This window comes from Dysidea avara, chromosome 7 (assembly GCF_963678975.1).
Source record: "Dysidea avara chromosome 7, odDysAvar1.4, whole genome shotgun sequence".
Taxonomy (NCBI): Eukaryota; Metazoa; Porifera; class Demospongiae; order Dictyoceratida; family Dysideidae; genus Dysidea; species Dysidea avara.
The window spans coordinates 2,807,383-2,822,907 of record NC_089278.1 but is presented as its reverse complement, the minus strand read 5'-3'; the positions used below and the strand labels follow the sequence as shown (position 1 = coordinate 2,822,907).

The following is a 15,525-nucleotide window of genomic DNA, read 5'->3' as shown; positions in this document are numbered from 1 at the left end:
CACTGTTTGACCTGTTTTCACCAGCAGGTCCCTTGGCTTTAAGTACGTATTTAACCACTGGCTGGGATTTAATATCATGCATGTCAGCCATTCAAAATACACACATATCATTATTAGCTATATAGACCCTGCATGAGCTGCTACCATAGCAACATCCGCTATCTTGGAGTACAACCCGTTTTTTTTGTTTTTTTTTGCAACCCTGATAGCATTGGTTTTTATAAGAGTAAAACAGTTCCAGGAAGTAGAGCTGCTTCTATATTCTACGACAAAGGCTGATCAGGTTAACCCTATATGCTCTCTCCTACACTATGCATACACATACAGTCAGTATGACCTGCTACTGTGCATATTGACACCTATACATAATCTGGACACTTCTTAATGAGCTTTAGTATGTAAACTGACCTGGAAAGGCAGGTCAATAATCAGGATCCTTGATTGATCTAAAGGTGGCTATATGACAAATTATGTACATCATATTGTGGAGCCTTAACTTGTGACCCATGTGGTCTAACATTGATAACAACAAAGTAACATTCACAGCAACAATTTACTTTGTGTGTATATGTTGCTGATTAGGTGAGAACCTTCAGGTAAGAAATCACACACTGTGTATACAAGTATCCCATGATTAATTGCTGGTGGAGTATGTAGGATTCCCCTATATGGTCAATCATGTAACACAAAGGGCTAGACTAAATATTGGAGTGATATACATACCTACATCAATGCAGTAAATACAGACTAAAGATATAGTGGAACCTGTCTTAGCCAGCATCCATCTGTATAGAAAGGTCACCAGTCCTTAAAGTGGCTAATTGTCTGGGACTCAATGGCAACATATATACATAGTGCAAAATGAAAAGGATGGAAAATGGCGCTGAACAAACAACAATACTGGCAAATGTACACTGTGTACTGTTTTGTTGATAACTTGAAGGGATGTGGTGGGCATGATGGGTAAGCAACAAAGTATAAATCTTGTAAGCCATTAAAGAACTTATCATATATATTAAGTGACTGCTGGAATAATAGTGACAAGACAGTTTGCTGCTTAACTACAGTATAGCTAAATATTTTATGGCTCTCTGGAGTAAATCTTGTAGCAATTTTTTTACTTACTGAGGTCTCATGATCACAATAGAATGTTAAGGATTGTTAGGTTTCGTCAACAGAAAGTGACTCGTTCATGGTGTGACAAAATGGAAGCCTTATAGTCTTTTCAAATACAAACATCCAAGTTTGACAACCCATGCCTTTGTCATGATTGAGTCTACTCACATGTTAACTACAAAAACATCTTCAAGCTGGCAAAGTTCTAAGCCACTAGCTATCTTCAGTATTCACAACACAGGTTATGATTTGTAAAGTCATGCCAATTGGAAAGGCTATAGCGACTAAGGCTTTGTTTTGTCAGAAAATTTAATACTCTTGTACCAGTGATCACACAGATTACTGGTATGCTTTTAACTCTCAAACTTAACACCACCTACATGTAGCTACATGGGAATAACAACACTACTGTTAAAGTAGCTATACTGCAGTGAAAGGAAGCCATGAAAGTTAATGTTGCTTGAAATGTTGCCACTGGAAATAAATCTGTCTTCTCAGGTGATTCTCTTCACTGTTCTCCACTCCTCCAATATGCACTTTGGTGGAGCATGTTACACATAATAAAACATTCAATGCTACAAAATACTAGCAAGAAAAATTATACTGACTGGCAATCAAGATCACTATCACCTGATGCTACGAGACTGAGAAAGGCAAAACTGTACTTCAAGACAATAACATTGCACACTACCCACAGAGTGTCCATGCTTGAAATTGCAGTTTGGTAGTCATCATGTGTCCGGCTAGCTGTAGAATATATGGTAGCTACTCTACAACAGCTTTTCTCAGTTCTAGCATCAGGTGATGGCCGGTACCATATACAAGTTAGCTAGCTACATCATGAGTGACCAGTACTGAGTGATATCTGTTGTGTCAACACTTCAATACAAACTTGTATATAGTGTGGCAGTGTAGACTTGCCTCTACATGTCACCAGGGTTGATTTACTTTAAAAGTGACGTCAAATTAGATAATTAAATTGATTTAATTAGCACTCAATCTCGCATTTAATATATGCTTTGGTGAGACAGTGTGTTCTAGCTGATCCGACGCCGAGGCTCTGGCTGATGAATGCGAGGATGAATGCGAGGATGAATGTCACAGGCGGTGGCAGTCTAGAGTAAAGAGGCCTGAGCAAACACTACGACAAACCTGAGTAGTAAAGGTAGAGTTATAGTGAAACTAATTCTTACCTGTATTTTGCCAACCTGCTGTTCCCGTCCCTAACTGGCATGCCAGGGTGTAGTTTCTCTCGTCTAGTGGTGGTAACGTCCATTATTGCAGCTCGCATGGCAATGGGAATACTTTTTATAAAATTCCTTCACTTGTAGAAATAATGGCTACTGGCTCGGTGGCTGGAAATGCTTCTTTGGATTGTAGTACTAGTTTCACCATTAGTTATGGGCATAATTTTACTGTGCGATAAGTGCATAATTCCTTATGCTTGCTTCAAGTTACTCCTCCTTTTGTAGCAGTAGAGTACCAGTCATCTACTGCCTACAAATTAATTAAGTCAGAAGCGAGGTCAGAAGTGTAAATTGTTCTTGAAGATGTTGTATAGACCCTTTTCAGGTAAGCTGCTGTCAGCAACATCCGCTATTTTGGAGTACAACCCATTTTGAAACCCTAGCCTGGTAGCATGGGGGAAAGCATACGTTTAACCAGGTCAACCTTTGCTGTGGAATGCAGAAGAAGTTCTACTTCCTGGGTATTGTTTTACTCTTATAGAAAGCAACACTAACAGGGTTGCAAAACGGGTTGTACTCTACGATGGCGGATGTTGCTATGGCAGCAGCTCACCTGAAAAGAGTCTATATAATGTATTCTTCAAACTGTTTTTGTGTTTCAATCAAGTAGCTGTTTAAAAGAAGTAATCTGTCACTCCTTCATGTGTTGTGTGGATAACAAATCTTATGTTTGCTAAATCTTTCACTTAACTGAGGAGACTCTATTTTATGGCTGGGTGGTATTGAAAGTTTATATTGCATGAAAATTTTATATGGAATTTAGTTTTACCGTTGATGTCACATCCATAAAATTAAACATCCATTAATACTGTTTTATAGGGCAGCATGCACATTGTTGCAAAGCAGCTAGCATGGCCATCATGGATTTTGTCTTATTCTATGACTACAGAAATATCCTTGGTGCATACAAGACTATTTGAGCTGAGCAATAGTGGTGATTAATCAATTGTTATGATGGTGAGTAACAATTGTGATAATGATAGTATATACAATCATGCTGACATGATAAATTATACATACTCAAAGTAAGAGCAAACACAATAGTGTTGAAGTTGAAGAACTGTGATAGTGTTGACTACAAAAACAATAAGTAGTGTAATAGATAACATAACAATTTTTGCCGATGGAGTAATAGTAATATCATGATACTACCGTTATCATGATATAAAAGTCAGTAATGATTGTTATAGTTACACTATCACTCAATTCTAATTTGTTGCTCCACTGAAACACTTCAGTCATGATCACATGATCTCAACACATGTGAACACTGCAGTAGCAGAAACCGCTACAACTACTACACTCCATGCAATTGTATATGTGGTTCCCACAGATGGAAGAATCATGTCTCAACAAGGTATAGCCAAGCTTTCATAAATGTAAAGTCCATCAACTTAATTTAGTAGGATTATATGGCGAGGCCATTAATTTTTTTCTTGTCACATTTTCATGCTATTTATGGCGTTGCTAAATGTCACAATATTTTCAAAATAGTCAAATGTATTATTAGAATAACTGGCTGTTATATTGGAGTGCTTGACTGCTCTATTAGAGTATCTTGATCTTTGCTTTTTCTAGAGCAAGGAAAGTGGCTATAGGGTTAATTATTAGTAGTGTGGTAATGTTCATTGAGGTACATTATTAATTAGCTTCTCAACATTCAGTTTTGTTTGCTGCAGTTTAGCCTGATAGAGATTGTCTAGGTGATTGTACACTGTTTTGGGTGTCACATGCAAAGAGTTGTAGGAGCTTGAAGTGGTCAGGAGACTAGACTATGCCTTAGGGAACACTAGTGCAGAATTTGTTCATTCAATATAATGAAGAGTTAATAGGTTGTAGTGCTTACTGTATTGTTAACTCTTGGTGTATGTGAAGGAGTCAAACCCTAATCCATTTTGTTAAAAATTCCATATTAAGAAATGAAGTGTGTCTAATACTATCTGGTGCTCTATAAGATTATCACTACCATATTGATTACCATCCCTGACGACGATGAAGTAGTATTAGTTGGGTAAAACTAAGCCCAAACAAGCCTTCAGATCAACCCGAAATGCTTTAAGCAAGTTGCTACGGAATTAAGTAAAAAATAAATAAAAGGAATTTTCTAATGATTGACTGAGTAACTGACTGATGCCTTCAGACAAGCATAACTCGACAACAGCTAAGGCTACAGGCTTGATTTTTTCACTGTTCGATGTCGCTTTGGCCCCAAGAGGTGCCTTTTGGCATATACCACAGTACGTACAATGCATGACTTACCAGTGTCCTCTTTGTGTCTCATTCATCTTTGCTGACAGCGAAAAGTGTTGATTTGCATGATGGCTTCCCTTCATAATGGAAATCATCCATATTTTCATAGTGGCTACTTTGATCACTTTTTGAACAGTTCTTGATTCGTGATGCTGTGTAACAGATTGAACATAACTTGACAACGAGATGTAATGGATACTTCACTTTTCAGATTGTGATAATTGATAGCTGGGATGTGCCACACCATTTCTTTTTCTTAATGCAGTATGCGTAGGTTCACCAGTCATAATAATGTTATTTTACAAAAAAAAACAAAAAAAAACCAATGCACAAAAATAGGGTTTTTGAACTAAAGAGTAGGGACCATAGCACATCGATAAGAAGTACTGAAACAAGCTGGAGTAGTGCACAATATTAAATCACAATAAAACAATAAGAAATTTTATATCCCTACTGTATGTGTGCATTTCCATTATGGTATCTTGAGTTTTTTTAAGTGAATGTTTTTTTTTTTTTTTAAGTGTAACATTTCTACTTTCTCAACATTGAGTCATGTCCTTTTGTCTGTCGAACGCAATATTACAAACATGCAGTGCTGAATAATCTCTCTGATGAAATTGTAGTATACAGAGAGGTGTCAGATACTTCCTTGCAATTCATGCAAGTAGAGGATGCAATCCATTACAGTATTGTATGGAGAATAAATATTCTCCATACAATACTGTAATGGACTAGTATGACAATGAGTATTGGCTCAATCTCCAAGATAATTTAGTATCAACAACTTTTTCACATGATGTATAATCATCATCATGTTCACTGTCGTGTTCTTTCATCATTTCATCACAGCTGTAGCTCAAAGAACACTCCTTTGACTTGTTAAGCTCTTTTAGGAGAGGAGGCATATATTGGGGTTGATGGACTCTCAGTTGTGTTGGACTGTAGAGTTTCATGACTTCCTTCTTCTTCATCTTCCTTCTTCTTCATCATCACTCTGTTATTGAACCTTGGATCTAATTGTATAAGCAGTACATCTATTGAGCTTCACAACTACTGAATTGGGTTTGCGTAGAGAGAAGCATTTTTTTCATAGTCATGATTCCAAAGTCAGTTTGAAGCAACTCAGTGAGTGAATTAAGAATAGGAATAAATAAAGTGATTGAGGATGTGTCACTGCTTAAGTCTATAGTACCATAGATAATAGAGTACTTAAAAGGGATAGGAAACGTAATAAGGTGACGTCACAAAATACGTACATTTCTATTGGAATTCCGTGTATTACGTCACGAACATACTCGCTGCGCTTGTATCAAAGAGAGACAAATTGTTGTAACGACAGAATTTTGCAACCAACAACTGTGAAACTTCGCTACAATGAACTCAAGTAAGTAACCGAGGGAACTAGGATGGTACCAACCCTCAAGGAAGTTGTGCGCAAAATTAAAGGAGGTTGAAAGTGAAAAAAACGGCCCAAAAATTACTTTAAACAACTTTACTTTCTTCGTAAATATATTCTATCCTTTTAACTGTGATAAACGTATTCCTTACGATTTAACAGAGAGAACCAGAGGAAATATCAGAGCAAAACAGGAACTGTTGCTTGAAGAAACGACTAAGTATCTTCCATTTTTTACCAAAAGTTTAAACCACCTTGCAGTGCAACGCAACGGTAAAAGACTGTGTTGGTGACATGCCTAGCTTACCACAAGATTCGAAAGTGGAACCGGCTATAAAAATAAGCGGTATGGACAAGGCATGAAGGTACTATGAGCGAAAGTATGACAGCGTGTAACAATTACGGTTAATGCGATACGCTTTGTTACAAAATCTACGATCTGAATTCTCTCGCCAAAATCTCTCACAAATGCCTAAATACTTGCTGTAGTCTGTTGGGTTACTATTTATGCTGCTTAGAACACTAATTCCCATGCTTGAGCACAAAACTGTCTTGCCTTTTCAAGTCACGCGTAACGGAAATCAAACCGGAAATCGCTTGCATTTCCTATTCCTTTTACTCTATTATCTATGATAGTACGTAGCATATATATTCTGCAACTGGATATGTGATGGCTGTTCACAATGATATGTCATTCTTGCTCTGTTCAGCTTTATTGTCTTGAAGTTCAATGGTCAGATGTTTAGCTATTTCACCATCAGGTGATGATATGCTCATATTAGTTACCTGTATATGTAAAAAATTTCGAGGTGGAAAATTTTCATAGATTTTGTAGATCACCTTTCACCTACGAAAATTTTCCTCCAAATCCAGATTATATACATATAATTGTAACTACCTATCTACGAAAATTTTCCTACGAATCTTGCCATAGTCGTTCATCTACGAAAGTTTTCCACCTCGAAACTTTTTACGTATATGGTACATTTATGAGTGACATCTATTTTGTTTTGACACCACCAGTGTTATCGACACAAATGTGTAGTATGGATGTTGTAGCCTGTCCTTGAACTCATAAATGAGTTTAAACTTGCAACTGCATCAATACATGCATTCTTGACAACCTCATCTGTCAGGAATGTTAGGAAGATACAGCAATAAATGTTGTTTGAGGAAATATGTCTTGTTTCTTTACTTAATATGCACTCTATCCAGACTGTGGAGTGTTAGCTTGCTTGTTAACTAATGCTAGCTTGCACCATAGCTTGAGCTGAACACGTAGTTACTGAATTTAACAAGCAAGTCATCTTTAAAAAAATGGTTGTGATTAAAAACTTGAAAAACAGCCATACAGTTTTCAATTTATTTGCTGCATTAACACGTTTGTCTGTCGTACAAGATTTGCCACAGCCAGCAAGTAGTGACATAATTAACTTGCGATAAGTGGCAGTTTGGTGAAATGTTGGCGTCCCACTCGTTACTTTCTAAGAATAATGTGGCAGCCTACTTTGAACACAACCTCAACACATACCAGCTACTCAACATCTCCTTTGTGTGAAATTTCTGGCAGAGACCACTGATCAAGGAAAGCAGAGCTCATGCAGCACAGGTTATGATTTGTAAAGTCGTGCCTGCCAATTGGGAAGGCCATAGCTAAGACTTGCTTTATCATACCAGGTCACAAAATTAATATTACTGCTTGCTCTTGTACCAGTGATCACATAGATATGCTTAACATTTGACACCACCTGCATGTACATGGGAATAACAACGCACATTTAATAATGCTATGTTTAAAGTATGTAACTGCTGTATAGTACTGCAATGAAAGGAAGCCATGAAATTTAATGTTGTTCAAAATGTTGTCAATCTGTCTTCACTATTCTCCAATATGCACTTTGGTGTATGGAGCTTGTGCCACAACATCTTATACACAATAAAAGTAAAGCAGTCAATGCTACAAAATGCTAGTAGAACCAGAAAGAAAAAATGATACTAGCAATCAAAGTCACCATCACCTGATGCTACGGGACTGAGAAAAACCGTTGTGTAGTCACTGGACTTCAAGACAATAATGTTGCACACTATCCACAGAGTGTATATGCTTGAAATTGCAGTTTAACAATCATCATGTGTTCGGCTAGCTATAGAATATACGGTAGCTGCTCTACAATAGTCCTAGCATCAATCCTATACAAGTTAGCTAGCTACACCATGAGTGACTAGTACTGTGGGTGATATCTGTTGTGTCAACACTTTGATATGAACTTGTATTTAGTGTGGCAGTGTAGGCTTGAAATGACTCCCATCCTACATAAAGACCTCTACATGTTGTCACCATGGATACACTAGTGGTGATACACTGAGAATATCAACTAATATTAACTTGTTGTACCACATCATAAAGGCACAGCCTATATATACCATAACTGAACAAATTCAACAAATTTAATCACCTCTGGCATCATATATAGCTGGCATTAGCTACAGCATCAAAATTAATATGCACAGTGCTTTGATAATTATTGATTAAATAAGTGCTTAATATCATAAACTGCACTCTGTGCTCTGGCACCAAGGCTCTGGTTCTGGCTGATGACTGCGAGGATGAATGTCACAAAGTGGTGGTAGTCTAGAGTAAAGAGGCCTGAGCAAACAGTACGACAAACCTGAGTAGTAAAAAGGTACAGTTATAGCAAAACTTTACCTGTATTTTATCAGAAGGCTCTCAGAGAAATCAAACCTGCTGCTCCCATCCCAAACCAGCATGTCAGGGTGTAGTGTCTCTCATCTAGTGGTGGCATCCATTGTTTGCAGCTCACGTGCTAATGAGTGTATTTTGGAATATGTTTTATAAAATTCTTTTGCTTGTAGAAATATCGTCAATGATTGCTGGAAATGTAAGAAAATTAATCAGAAATTTTGTTCGACATTTCCAACTCGATAGACCAATCACGTGGGAAAACATTGTGAGTGGATTGAATATATATGGAAAATAGCGATACCCACAATACATTACTAAACTCACAACTAAGATTTTCTCAAACAATATTCTGAAGGCCTCCTTTTGCAATGGTATATTGTATCTGTTGAACATATCTCTGAACCAAAACTTCTTGCTTAGTGGTTTAAAATCACTGTAGAATACTTCACTATTTATCCATTCATACTCATTATACCAAGCATTTGTATGTGAAAATGTGACTCTGGAGTGCTGGAAAAGCTGGAAAAGGCTGCCAAGGAAAGAATAACTGTTGTGGTCTGTACCAAGAGCAAGATAGTTATGTTTTCCTTTTAATGCTAATAATACATGAATCTTTAGTTTGTACATACAGTAGCCTATCAGTAATACAGTAAAACTTCCTTTAACTGCAAGGCATACATATAGTAATAGTTTTGCATTAGTTCTCAATTGTCATATTATATTATAAACTGTACTGCACAGCTACAGTTAATTGTAATTATGTTTGTGGCCTTTGATGATTGGTAGGTTGGACCTTTGAGAGAATGAAGTGTTACTGTTGTGTCTGCTGAATATTTTCTTGTTACTCCCCCTGCACAGACGTTATAAATTATAACCAAGCTTCAGAGATTAGATTAGATAATTAAAAAAATTGTGAAATTACAAATTTGAATAGGTGAATAAATAGCTGTACAATAAATTACAAATACACTCTTAATTAAAATACTCCGACTGATTGTATGCAATCACAGAAGGAATTTCACTGCATGGTATTCCATATGGAACAAACTATGGCTCATTACCATAGGTAGCACCCAGCTGCCAGGGTAGAGTTGTCATTGCAGGAAAACTTGGAGACAAAAGACATTTAAAATTAACTTGTATTGGATTAAGTGTACACTAACTGTTATGATGAGGAATCAGTGGAGGAACTGGTAGTGGTGGTATGGTTGTTGGGCCTGGATTGACCAATGCCAAGGGAGAATTATTCAACTGTGGTGGGTTTTTGAACCATTGAGCAAATTGATTATGTTGTAGTTTCAATGCAGATTCCTGAAATGACATTATACATACATCTCCAGTTTGTGTAAATTCAACCTTACTTGTGGTGACAGGTAAGAAGATACCGCTATGAAAGCTGTGACAGGAAATTGGTAATGAAACTGTTCTTTCTCTCCATGATTCTGCTGTGGCACTGATGCAATAAGCACTTCAGATACATATTTGTACAAAGCGTGCAACAAAATCTGCAACATAGGGAATTAAGAGTCAGTGTAAAAGAGCTATTTAGGTACACAATGACTACTTACATGTCCATTCTTGCTGTTTGAATAATGAGTTAACTTCATTGTTTTAAAATCCATTGGTTGATCATTTAACTGGTTTCCTAGTGCCGGGGTGGACGGATGTTGATACTTCATACGAGTTACATCATGAGTCACATCTGATGTGCCAGCACTGTGCCACTTAGAGTTTGTATACTTGTATCTCAAGTTATCAGCACAGACTATGTGCAATTCAACAGTGTAAAGCATTATTGGATTTATAATCCCTTTGGAGTTATCACCACATAAGGGAACATCCTTCTGTAAAATGATGAAAGAATTATCACAGTAGCTACCAAGATGCAATAAATTACCTTCCAGGTTTGGTGACAATCATTCCATTGCCCACTGCTTTAAAATCTTTCCGTAAATTATACTCATGAATCTGGATGACGAGTTTACCCTCAGCTTGTGCTATTCTTGCACTTTCAAGTCGACGCTGCAACCTGTAAGAAGATAACCTAGAATATGGTAGCTGAACACGCTTGCATGCCACAAACCCAGGTGTAACTTGAGAACAATTTCCACCTTCAGGAGACCAGGATCCAGTGGTATCTTCAGCTGCCATGCTAGTGATATCTAACACTCGCAAACATTATTGATAACTGTGAACGTTCGCTCCTGAGTCTCCATATTTATTTGCTATTTCAGTTGGCACCTTTGTCTGGTTGGCAAACTCTCTCATCTTTGAAGCAAGTCGGTGAAGCCACTGATAGAGGTGTCAAAAGTGATGAAATTATTTTTGAATAATAATAATAATAATACATCCATATCTGAAGCAGCCGCATTAGCAATCATACCAATGCGGAATCCCTTCAGTGTCAACTTCAGCCTGCAACTATACCTTTTTGTATGAGTGTATGGAACCAGATGAATTGCCCCTTAAAGCACAAAAGTTGTCTAGGTAAGGTCAAGTCAGTATAAGCTGCTCAATGGTCATTGTCTACCCATAGCAGGAGAAAAATTGCACCACACAATGGGAGTGCTACAATAAGCCATGTATGGATCATCAGAAGTTTCTTGATGGTCTGTATTGTGGTCCATACTTGACCGGATTGTGTTTTACTCTCAGTGATACATGCATCTTCAGTCTGTATAAACTTCAACCTGTGGTGACAAGTATGACGAATGTGGTCACAGGAAATGGATAAAGAAAAGTGTCCTATCTCTCAGCATCGATTTAGTGTGGACTGCAGTGTGTGTAACAAAATCTGTGATGGTAGATAAGGCTTATGGTGACAGGTAGAATAATACCAATGTAAAAGCTGTCCTTTCCCATTGTCTTCTTTGTTACTCTACGTTAGTTCAACACTTAATTCTGTAGTGTACTCATTGTAATATATAGGAGAATCTACTGACTGCAGGATCGATGCACATTAAATTGGGTAAATTGCATGATTTAACTCTTTAGCTTTTGAACAAAATTTTAATGGCTACTTGTTATTGCACCTGAATCAGGAGTACAAGCTTACAGTGTGGAAAATCCATAGATGATGTAGTAGATATCCAGCTTTCCATAGTATGTGATGGAACATGGCTTGCTATTGGTACTAGTAGCAGCAGAGAAAACTGCCAAAGGAAAAATATTATACTCACATTAGCATTCTTGATAATGACTTGGTTTCGTTGTTTTGTAAAGACCAAGTCATATGGTTGCTCCAGGAGTGGATGGATGTTGGTATTTCATTTTAACTTCATTGTGAGTGACATCCAATGTGCCTACCCAGTGGTATTGACACAAACTGTGTAGTAGTGTAGAGAACTGTTGGCTTTAATCCTGTTGGAGTTATGACGACGAAACATCCTCCTGTAAAATAACATGATATAGTGACCACCAACATCAAATTGCCTTCCATGCTTGGTAACAATCATCTTGTTGCCCACAGCATGGAACTCTTCCCACAAGCAGTGTTTGTGTAGTAGTAGACAAGAGGTCTATCCAACTTGCACTACACTTCTGGGTTGATGCTGCAACTTGTACATGTACAAAATATGAGAAGAAGCTCAGACCGTTCCCTCAGTTATTTCACAGTATATGTGCTTATAATGTATACTAAAAAGGCTCTAATATTAAAGTTTTGATTGGAAACACTCTCAGTCTAAACTTTGTCTGATACAGCAGAAATCAACATTATTACTGGAAACTTCTAAATTTCTATCACATACCTGTGGAGTATGTGTAACAAAACATGTAATGTACACTGCTACATCATTACACATGGGAAGGGATAAGAGGAGGTATAGAGGAATGATTGTTGTTGACAGGTGTAAACAATATACAAGGCTGAACAATGTACGTGTCATTTGGTAAATATTGTGGTCTGTCTTTAGATGCACAAATGGGGTTGACTTTCAAACTCAGGGAATAACGATACTTTGTCTGCATATATAAATTCAATGGGTATAATGATGCCGCTATGAATCAAAATTGGTAATGTGGCTCCTTGCCTGAGTGATGGTACCCTGTGTGACCGTTGGTTAATACGCACGCTTGGCAATCACAGGCATTGCTAGATTGTTGCATCATCGGTAAAAATAATGATGCCTGGGTCTGATTCATCATGGTCCACTTTCATGTTTCTCCACCAAGAGTCACAGGTTTCGTTTAAGAGATGGTAGTCTATGGTTTATCAGAAACAAATTTGTCCATTTGACAACGTGGAAACTTAATAACACTAGTCGCACAGCTCTTTCATTAGCCAAACCCACTTATTGCATTGCAAACATATGTTCAGCCATGCCCATTTATTAATAGGTGCAGTCTGTAGCAATAAATAAATTCTGATGATTACTGAGCAACCACCACCCATAGCAAATACCTCTCAGGTTTGGTCACAATTATTTGTTGCCAACTGTTTTGAGTTCCTCTCACAAATGATTCTCATACAACTGGACAACAGGTCTAGTGTAACCCACATCTTGCACTCCACTTGACAGGTCAGCACTTTCCAGTTGACACCACAACCTATAAGAAAAAAGAATCAATTCAGACGTAAGCATGGTTACTTTCCAGGTGCATTTTTTGGACGATTTCCACCTTCAGACGTGTACCATGGTGATGGCCATTGGGAGAGTAGTTGTCAGGTGACCAGTAGCTATAGTCCTAACTTCTGCAGAGCCTGCTGCCATGTCAGTGATCATATCAAGCATCCGACTTCTGTGGTGGCAAGTACAATGACACTGCTACAAATGTTGTTACTGGAAATGGGAAATTAAAGAGCTCATCTTCCCCATCACTCTGCAGTCTGCACTGATTCAATACATACTTCAGTGACATATTTTATGATGTAGACAAATACATCAATATATTCTATAAGCCTGTGGTGACAGTTAAGATGTCACTGCAATAAATGTGGTTATTGAGAATTAATCTTTTGTCTCGTTACTCTGCACTAGTCCATTATGTATATCTGCCATGTACAGAATGTTACAAAATACGTAATGTATAGAGTAATTACATCAAGTCATTGTACTGCTGCAGGTTGCAAATTGTGGACATCTTGAAGTAAATTGCATGATTTAATACTTGAATAAAATTTTAACAAATCAAATATGCATTTTCTTGAATCAAGAATACTAACTTGCACCGTAGCTTGAGCTGAACATGTAGCTGCTGAATTTAACAAGCAAGTCATCTTTATGATTGAAAACTTGAAAAACAGTCACACAGTTTTCAATTTATTTTGCTGATTGGACTAACACGTTTGTCTGTCCTGCAAAATTTGCCACAAACAGTAAGTAGTGTCATAATTAACTTGCGAGAAGTGGCAGTTTGGTGAAATGTTGGCGTCCCACTCGTTACTTTCTAAGAATAATGTGGCAGCCTACTTTGAACACAACCTCAACACATACCAGCTACTCAACATCTCCTTTGTGTGAAATTTCTGGCAGAGACCACTGATCAAGGAAAGCAGAGCTCATGTAACACAGGTTATGATTTGTAAAGTCATGCCTGCCAATTGGAAAGGCTACAACTAAGACTTGTTTTGTCAGACCAGGTCACAAAATTAATATTACTGCTTGCTCTTGTACCAGTGATCACATAGATTACTGGTAAAGACAATAACGTTGCACACTATCCGCAGAGTGTCCATGCTTGAAATTGCAGTTTAGCATCAGGTGATGGTATCCTATACAAGTTAGCTAGCTATATCATGAGTGACTAGTACTGTGGGTGATATCTGTTGTGTCAAAACTTTGATATGAACTTGTGTACAGTGTGGCAGTGTAGGCTTGAAATGGCTTCCATCCTGCATAAAGACCTCTACATGTTGTCACCATGGATACACTAGTGGTGATACACTGAGAATATCAACTAAGATTAACTTGTTGTACGCACATCATAAAGGCACAGCCAATATACCATAACTGAACAAATTCAACAAATGCAATCACCTCTGGCATCAAAATTAATATGCACAGTGCTTTGATAATTATTAATTAAATAAGTGCTTAATATTGTTAACTGCACTCTGTGCTCTGGCACCAAGGCTCTGGTTCTGGCTGATGACTGCGAGGATGAATGTCACAAAGTGGTGGTAGTCTAGAGTAAAGAGGCCTGAGCAAACAGTACGACAAACCTGAGTAGTAAAAAAGGTACAATTATAGCAAAACTTTACCTGTATTTTGTCAGAAGGCTCTCAGAGAAATCAAACCTGCTGCTCCCATCCCAAACCAGCATGTCAGGGTGTAGTGTCTCTCATCTAGTGGTGGCATCCATCGTTTGCAGCTCACATGCTAATGAGTGTATTTTGGAGTATGTTTTATAAAATTACTTTGCTTGTAAAAATATCATCAATGATGGCTGGAAATGTAGAATTTCTTTTAGAAATTCAGAAAATTAATCAGAAATTTGGTTCGACATTTCCAACTCAATAGACCAATCACATAGGAAAACATTGTAAGTGGATTGAATGTGGGAAAATACCAATACCCACAATACATTACAAAACTCACAACTAAGATTTTCTCAAGCAATGTTGTTTTACTACTGAAGGCCTCTTTTTGCAATGGTATATTGTACCTGTTGAACATATCTGTGGACCAAAACTTCTTGCTTAGTGGTTTTATAATCACTGTAGAACGCTTCACTCTTTATCCATTCATACTGATTACACCAAGCATTGGTATGTGAAAACGTGACTCTGGAATGCTGGATAACCTCTATTGACAGTTTGGTGGTAATAAGCTCAGTCAGTAGGTGCTTAGTTGTACTCAGAAGAATGTTTA

At 37.5% G+C, this 15,525-nt stretch overlaps 1 protein-coding gene across 1 annotated transcript; it reads right to left on the bottom strand.

The window, feature by feature from the left end:
* Positions 1–5,492: 5,492 nt before the first annotated feature.
* Positions 5,493–10,864, bottom strand: LOC136259873 (T-box transcription factor TBX5-A-like). Its single transcript, XM_066053428.1, has 6 exons — positions 10,797–10,864; positions 10,611–10,742; positions 10,282–10,429; positions 10,075–10,218; positions 9,877–10,024; positions 5,493–5,626 (listed from the first exon to the last, which is right to left on the bottom strand). The coding sequence occupies exons 1-6, from the start codon at positions 10,862–10,864 to the stop codon at positions 5,493–5,495; spliced, it is 774 nt and encodes a 257-aa protein (XP_065909500.1).
* Between the last annotated feature and the right edge of the window lie 4,661 nt (positions 10,865–15,525).

Bases quoted from the DNA above. Each gene is read 5' to 3' on its own strand.
- LOC136259873 (XM_066053428.1), bottom strand. From the start codon at position 10,864: ATGGCAGCTGAAGATACCACTGGATCCTGGTCTCCTGAAGGTGGAAAT. The intron at 10,743-10,796 runs GTTTGTGGCATG...ATCTTCTTACAG, and splicing joins TGTTCTCAAGTTACACCTGG to GTTGCAGCGTCGACTTGAAA. The intron at 5,627-9,876 runs GTTAGTGTACAC...TTATACAATTAG, and splicing joins ACTGATTCCTCATCATAACA to ATCCAAGGTTCAATAACAGA.